This window comes from Brienomyrus brachyistius, chromosome 6, assembly GCF_023856365.1.
Source record: "Brienomyrus brachyistius isolate T26 chromosome 6, BBRACH_0.4, whole genome shotgun sequence".
NCBI classification, from domain to species: Eukaryota; Metazoa; Chordata; class Actinopteri; order Osteoglossiformes; family Mormyridae; genus Brienomyrus; species Brienomyrus brachyistius.
This window is the reverse complement of record NC_064538.1, coordinates 21,905,119-21,913,081: the sequence shown is the minus strand read 5'-3', so window position 1 is coordinate 21,913,081 and position 7,963 is coordinate 21,905,119. Positions and strand designations below refer to the sequence as shown.

General features: G+C 41.1%; 1 protein-coding gene across 1 annotated transcript; it reads left to right on the top strand.

Moving 5' to 3' along the window:
- Positions 1 to 2,024: 2,024 nt before the first annotated feature.
- zmp:0000001088 (trypsin) lies at positions 2,025 to 7,730 on the top strand. The gene is made up of 6 exons (XM_049017176.1): positions 2,025 to 2,140; positions 3,364 to 3,523; positions 4,800 to 4,941; positions 5,654 to 5,920; positions 7,222 to 7,389; positions 7,638 to 7,730. Exons 1-6 carry the CDS (start codon positions 2,086 to 2,088, stop codon positions 7,728 to 7,730), a joined length of 885 nt encoding a protein of 294 aa, XP_048873133.1. The 5' UTR covers positions 2,025 to 2,085.
- Positions 7,731 to 7,963: the final 233 nt, after the last annotated feature.

The window sequence follows — 7,963 nt, the reverse complement described above, 5'->3', positions numbered from 1 at the left end:
GAGAGAGAGAGAGAGAGAGAGAGAGTATAGTTAGATATTATTCCTGCCAATTTATCAAAATAAATTTATCAGGAAAAAGGAAATTATAAGGCTTCTGGGAATTAAAGTTGTTGATTAATAGTAGAGACGCATTAAGGTCATTTCTACAGCTGTAGGCCTTCATATAATCATGTTATATAAAATAGCCAAAATGTGCGTAGTGTATCTGCCCAATCTCTCCAGAAATGGTATACAGTTTATCTGGAAGTCACACATGCTGCAACTGTTATGGTGGCCATGTTGAAAGGAGGGACGATCCACATAGTGGCTCAATTAAATCATGGATTTATTAACAAAAACAACACAGAAAGGGAGATACTGAAAATAAGATCAAAACCAACTGATGAAGCAGCAACTAAGTTACGGAGCAACACCAGGAACACTATGCTAAAGGCAGGAAGGAACACAAGAAAACTACAATACGCAACAGGGAGTACTACTAACCAGGAATCAGCAGAACACAGGGGAACAGTCATACTGGGAAAACAGTCACAATGAACCAACAAGGAGCTAACAGAAGCAGGCACTTAAATACACCATAAATAAGACATGTCACAGGATAGGTGAGAACCTTAAACAAATTAACCAATCACAAGGACTTGGAGCAACAAGGAACAGGTGGGGCATATTACAATGAACAAACATTGGAGACTAGGAAACATTAACAAACACTGAGGGTTAATAATACTAGGAAAGACAAGGAAAACCAGACAATATGATTTACCAAGGCACTGACAGGGTAGATCTTAAACAGAGACACAAAGCAAAGCATAGAAAATAATACCAAACGCTAGGGAAAAATAAACAAATAATGAATACTGAAGGGACACCTGCCACAAAGTAGCCCATAGAGCTATGCAGCAGTCTGTGGATCAGGGACAAACGCACAAGGGCACACCAAACAGGATGGCCAGCGACACCCAAACCCGAGACAGCCATTGAGCCTGACATGACATGACATGAACAGCTTGAAACAACATTCAGGGACGACACTCAGCTACGGTCAGCGTTCAACATTCATAATTCTTCCATCAGGATGTAAATGAGCAATACATAAAGTAACTAGACAGGAACAATGGCCCAGAGGGAAGCAAGTAAATACCTCCATTTTCTCTGGAAAGGTTCATCAAGAGTGGAACTTTGCAGGCAATATGGGCCTCAGTATATCATATAACAAACCCTGCAGTGCACAGGTAAGACTTCTCAGCAACAGAACATTGAACAAGTTCCCATCAATGAAGGAATTCTGCATCATGTAAACAATTATACAATTAACCACCTATTCATCAGTGGTATCATCTCTCTATTTGACTATCCCTGCCGGCCCCTGGAGGATGGGCTCCCCCTTTGAGTCTGGTCCCTCTCAAGGTTTCTTCCTTCTGGTTATTTCCTTGCCACTGTCGCCTATGGCTTACTCACTGGGGGCTTTGGGTGGGGATGCTGTAAAGCGCTTTGAGACAATGTAATGTTGTGATAATGCGCTATATAAAAATAAATTTGTTGTTGTTGCTGTATCATAAGTGAAGCAAGACAATAATCTGAAACCTAACAGAATGATGTCTTTCAAAATAGTGAAGCAAGACAATTTATCTTTGGAATGGCCTAGTTCCAACTGAGAGGTTGTACTTAAAATAAGAGCCAATTGTTTAAAAAACATCAATGCATCTGAGTTGAAGCTGAGATGCACAAAAACCCTTATCTGATGCTATAAGAGTCTTACCAGTAACTTTAGTTTGATGCTCATGTTAAATGGGAAAGAAAGAGAAAGTTGTTGTAAGTTATTTTTTGTGAGTCTCTTGAATATCTGTAAGGAAACACGATGTAAGGTTCTGTGGGGGGGTAATGCAAAGCCAGAATGAGGCTGGGGTGGGAAAGGACACCTTATGAATCCTATATTGTACTACGGCATGGTGACCATGGAGACGGAAATCGGAACTAAGAAACCCGAGTATCTTTGCTGATGTGATCCTTTCTTCCTCAGAGGAATCTTAGTGCCAACAAAGACACTCTGTGCGTCACTTACCTGCTCTCCGCCATTGTTTCATCATGGACGTTTTGTTGGGACTCAAATGTATGTTTTTGGAGCTTATTGTTGTCAGCTGTAAGTACACTTGTGTGTGTATGTGCGCCTGTCAACTTAAATTTCTCTATTGAACAGCCTGTTGCATATGACTGTGCTGGAATACAACACAATTGAAAAGTAACCTGTTCTGCATCTCTTCTTGTGTTTGTTCAGAGAATTGAAAATTATTTTATACTCACTCGTTATTTTATTGCCTGTAAGTTGGTTACTGTGTGAATATATTTGGTCCTTGGTTTGATACCACCGTGTTTTAATTTAGCGCAGTCTAAAAAGAAGCCTATTTTATGAACTTTTGCTATTTTATGAAATCAAAGCCTTGGCATCTGTCCGTTTTGTTCTTGGCACTATAAATCTGGTGTGTAAAATTGTGACTTTTACTATGAGAGGCAGACAGTGACCCAATCTGCACTATGGGGACCAAGGCAGCTGAATATGCCAAGAAAACATTCTTACAAGACAGGACATTAATTCTTGTGTCAGAGGCAAAAGTTTAGTAAAAGTTGGAACAGGGGCTATAACCACAGAACCATATAACGCCTTAACATTTCTTCAAAAGCTAAAAAGACTATTTTTAAAGGAAAGACATATGACATGAGGAAAGCGAGATGATGTAGCTGTTCATGTATGTTGCTGTAGGGGACTAGGGGTGATGTTTATTGATGAAATGGATTATTCAATCTAAATCAGTTTGACATGTTTGCTGCCTGTAATGGAGTAATCTGGGAACATTTAAGGAGCGATAGATAGATAGATAGATAGATAGATAGATAGATAGATAGATAGATAGATAGATAGATAGATAGATAGATAGACGGATGGACAGATGGACAGATGGACGGATAGGCACTTTGTTAATCCAGAAGGAAACTGCAGATTTCATTAATACTGTAAAAAGGAGTGTCTTACACAAGCCATACATAGGCCCTCTTCTTGGAAGTGAGCAAACTATGCACAACTTTACTCATTAGTAGCCCTAATGTAAATGTTTCACTGACCTATAACAAGTTCATTACCTTTAGAATTTAAACTGAATAAGTATGTGTTTTCATTGAGAAGAATGTGAATGATATGTTTTCGTATTCTGCTGAAAGTTCATTTTATTTGTTCAGAAGATATTAGTCAGTTTAGTCCAGCTAATGCGGCCTTTAGCTTAAAGTCAGATATGTGATGTCATTACCTTGTTCTTGACCATCGATCTCATTGGCTGGGTACCAAGCTGTCCGCTTCACTTTGTGCTCCAGGCTATGACTTCATGCAGAGCCGCATAGTGGGAGGATACGCCCCTGCACCCCATTCCATCAAATACATGGTGTCAATACAGAATGACAAAGGCCAGCACTTCTGTGGGGGATCTTTAATCAACAAGTACTGGGTGCTGACGGCAGCACATTGTAACATTGGGTGAGTTTTACTTATGTGCATTTTCAGTGGATGCAATTCAATATTCAATATTTTACATTAGGGCTTTTACAGTATTTTCCAGAATTACATAATTTATTTGTTGAGCTGGCGCTTCTTATGTTACGGCTTATATAGCTTGTAATTCAAGGGATTTGCACTGTCACTGCTTTGCTACTTGTATCTAACCGTGTCATTAACTTCCATAGCTTTTTATAACAGAATTATATTAGGTCTACTTGATTTTAAATTTGTGCAGAACCATTTCATAAAACCACAAAAGAACACTGCAAAATTCACCAGACTCAACCTGCTGTAATCTAACTGAGCTCGATCAACAGAATCTCTGGTAGCTCCATCAATAGCAAGCTATTTGTCAGCCTTCCATCTGAAGAACAGAGGACATAAAACAAACATGACTTTCTGCCCTTAACCCCTTCCATGTTCACACTTAAATTGCTCACTGTCTCGCCTTCAGACCCTTAACTCTAGTTAGGAACAGGCACAGGAACCTTTCTGGAGAATGAGTCTGCAGTCTCTCAAAGGAAGGCTTGTGCCAAAATGTATTCTAAGCTTCATCCCACTTAAAGGCCAATACAGGGGTCCAAAAAGTGGGGGTTGCAGAGATACTGATGTTGGAGGGTTGTGACAGGAGTTTCAGAAAATGTTAATGAAATTGTAAAAAGTATGAAAAGAAATCAGTTTTATCTGCATCTGCAACTGGTTGATTGTGACAAATGTGCGGAACCTCCCCCCTCAAATGGGGCGGCGAAATCTAGTGAGGGAGATGTACTGTGGGGAGAGGTACCCTGAGGAAATTATATGTACCAATGGGTAAATGTACCACTGGGAAATGTACTGAGGGGAAATGTACTGAGGGGAAATGTACTGAGGGGAAATGTACCGAGGGGAAATGTACCGAGGGGAAATGTACCGAGGGGAAATGTACTGAGGGGAAATGTACCGAGGGGAAATGTACCGAGGGGAAATGTACCGAGGGGAAATGTACTGAGGGGAAATGTACTGAGGGGAAATGTACCAAGGGGAGCTAATAGATCATACAGTGTAAGCCAAGAGGAGCAATTACATACAGAAGGGAACACAGCTCAGAAACGAAAGCTGACTTTTGGTTCAGCTAAGAATAAATTATTTCCCCTTAACAGACATCAAGGAAAAGAGCAATGGTTTAGTAGGAACAAAGGGTTTAATGTTTCGTTCAGCCGAATGTTACATATTTAATTTGGGCTGGGGGTACAAAATTGCTTTTTTTTCCTCCTAGGTCCAGCCAGATGGTCATTGTGGCAGGAGACTATTCCCTGTCAGTGTATGAAGGAACAGAACAGTTCTTTACTCCACGTGTCCTGGTTCCCCATCCAGAGTATAACAAGAGCACCAACAACGCAGACATCATGCTCATAAGGGTGGGAGATAAACCTGTAAGGTCATGAAAAGATGTCATTCTTATTAACGTAGAGGATGAGAAGTAGGGCATCGCAGAAATGAAGGTTATGAGACGCGAGTTTGTGCTTAGGCTGCATCTTGTTGTCATTCTCCATGAAATGCTGGCTGTATGGTTTTCATCAGGTCGTGTGTATGATATTCTGAAGGCATCGCCATATGTACACCCACATATGACAGATGGCGTAGCATAGTAGTACAGCGTGGACTCGCATTCACTCTACAATGGTTTGTCACATTGTAATGCTTTCTTAGGAGCAACTCATGATTGATCGAAACAGACGCCCTGACATGTCACTGTATCGAGGTGCACTTTGTCATCAAAGCTCAGCTGGAAGCGTGATGTCGAGGCCGACATCCTCACTGTGCCACTTACTGTGCTGTGGTACTTACAACCCAGCAGTGTTTCATTGTCAGACTCACCTGAGTCACTCCAGGGGCATTAAAATGCTCATTGGAAGAATGGAATCACTCAATACATGCAACAAAAAAACACTGCTAAGTGTAAATTCAGATACTGACAAATTCTGTCAGCAGTGTAAATGAAAACGTCTGACCGTGTTCTGCACTTGGAAATTGACCCAGGCAGGTCATAATGCTGTCGCAACATGGCTCTAAGGCCATCCATGCAGAGAAGATGTCACCTGAGTTGTCTGCTTGCTCTCCCCTCTCCAGTTAAAGGTCCCCGTACAATTAAACAGCTTCGTGACGGTGGCCCCCCTACCACGCCAAGGGGCCTCGGTATCAGAGGGGCGAGTGTGCCGGGTGTCCGGCTGGGGCTACACCAGCTCCAGTGGGGCCCAGATCCCTGCCACCCTCCGTACCGTAAAGGTTCCTATCGTCTCTGCTGTCCATTGCAACAGCAGCCAGTCCTTCGGGGGCAATATCACAGCTAATATGATATGTGCTGGATACTCTGCGGGGGGAAAAGACGCCTGTAAGGTAGGCGGGGAGTCACGATAGATCTTACAAAAGTCCAAATGCAAAAATCCCTTAATTCTCAATATATCATGATTTTGTTTCTTTCACCATTTGAAGAACAAATTTTCAAAATCCATCCAGTCCATGGAATACGACATGTTCCTACCATCCGTACTCAAAGCTAAACCCTTGTCCAAAACAGCAAAAAAAATGGGCTGAATGACTTTTGGAAATTTACTCTTTATTTGTTGGTTGCTTATGGAGAAATTTTTGCCTTATATTATGCATTGTGTTCACTGTAAGGGTTTTATGAACAGCAGCTATGGATGCCTGAACTATTAAATGAAGAATTTAGAGAAACACAATGAAAGGAAATTTTAATCCATGATAGATACGTTTGATAGATGCCACTGGCCAGAAGCATATTAGAGACAGGACATTAAAATGAGAAAACTCTTTGAAAAGAACACGTTCCACCAATTCCAGAGCTTTATCAGTGATTAACAAGATTTACCCAAGTGGCAAGTAATATACGTTTTATGGTGTAATACTGAATACACAGCTTTGTGCAGCAAGGCTGGAGTGATACGTTTATTTTGTCTTGACTGCATTATTGAAACAGCATGAAGCAGCAAGTACAGTGAAGGACAGCAGGAAAGGAGCTAGAGCTGCAAATCTCAGGCCAAAATCATGACTTTGATGGGAACTTATCAGGAAGTTACACATATTTAGTACTGGAATGGAATCTATAACTTGAATGGATTGGTTCATACCTGTTCCAACCAGTCACAAAATCTCAAAAGTGTATGACCATGTTTGGAAGTAAACTCTTATAAAAAATGTTGTTTGTTTTAGTATAAAATATATATATATTATACCTTTCGATGCAAAACATACGTAAGAAACACTTTCAAATACACTAAAACATAATACAGTACATAATGATAATAACAATTATAATAATAAGAACAATTAAAGTAACAACATACAGTACTATACTGAAGAGAGAGAGGGAGATAGAGAGAGTGAATCTGTGTGTGTGAGTGTGTAGGTAGGTGATACTATAAAAACAAATTGTTCTTAAAACAATTTAGATATAAAAAAGGAAAAAAGATCATGATGCTCTAAAGCTGCGCAATATTTTCATGAGCATCACGTAAATTCGTTATTACGAACCATTTTATTTAGCTTAAAATACTGTATAATAGGCTTTGTAGCAGGAATTCTTCAGTATGAGTTGTCCGTAACTATATCCTGTGTTGGGCGTGACTGTCCTAGGCCTTGCAGATGGTGACTCTGAGAGTTTTGTGGTGTCGTCTCAGGGCGACTCTGGCGGACCCCTGGTCTGTGAGGGCCGTGTCTACGGTGTGGTTTCCTGGGGGAACAGCTGCGCCAGTGCCAAATATCCGGGCGTCTACACTGCCGTCTCGCAGTATCGCAGCTGGATTGATCAGACTATTAACAGCTTCTACGGCAAGTATATAACCGCAGTAATCTTAGCTTATACCAGGAGCTGCAGGAAGAAGCTTTCTGCTGTCTCATCCATTTGCTACATTTTCACCCTGTTGGTTCACTGGCATCAAATTATACCGGGATATTCAACATTTAATGCAGATCGTTATTTTTTAAAACCATCTGTTTGGTATTCCAGCCATGCCGCAGAGGGTTTGAGGCTTGTAATTTTAATGCGTTAAAATTGAAATTTAATTTGTGTTAATCCTTCCTTTTCCCACTTTAGACTGTTTTTTATAAGTGCCTGTGCTATTCAACTGGACCTTCCCTGCAGCAAAATCCTCAGCCAGAGCTGGAAAGAAGTTCATGGAACTTCTGAAGAGGGTCACCAGCAGGCCGTGCTGGTGTCACCGGGGGTGGAGATGCCGCACACGCACAGCCCGATTTGCCAGAGAGGACAGCTTTGTCAGAGTACTGCGGAACGAAGAACAATCAAAGAGATACCGACTGTAATATCGCCTTTGGGAGCCTCGGACCAGAGTAAAGACAATTCTGTATAGTGAGCTCTCTGGATCGCGGTAAATTTTCCCTTGCCTCTGTAACGTAAATCTA

Excerpts from the sequence above, each read along its gene's own strand:
- zmp:0000001088 (XM_049017176.1), top strand. The coding sequence starts at position 2,086 with ATGGACGTTTTGTTGGGACTCAAATGTATGTTTTTGGAGCTTATTGTT. Across the intron at positions 3,524-4,799 it reads GCAGCACATTGTAACATTGG|GTCCAGCCAGATGGTCATTG; the intron begins GTGAGTTTTACT and ends TTTTCCTCCTAG. Across the intron at positions 4,942-5,653 it reads CAGACATCATGCTCATAAGG|TTAAAGGTCCCCGTACAATT; the intron begins GTGGGAGATAAA and ends TCCCCTCTCCAG.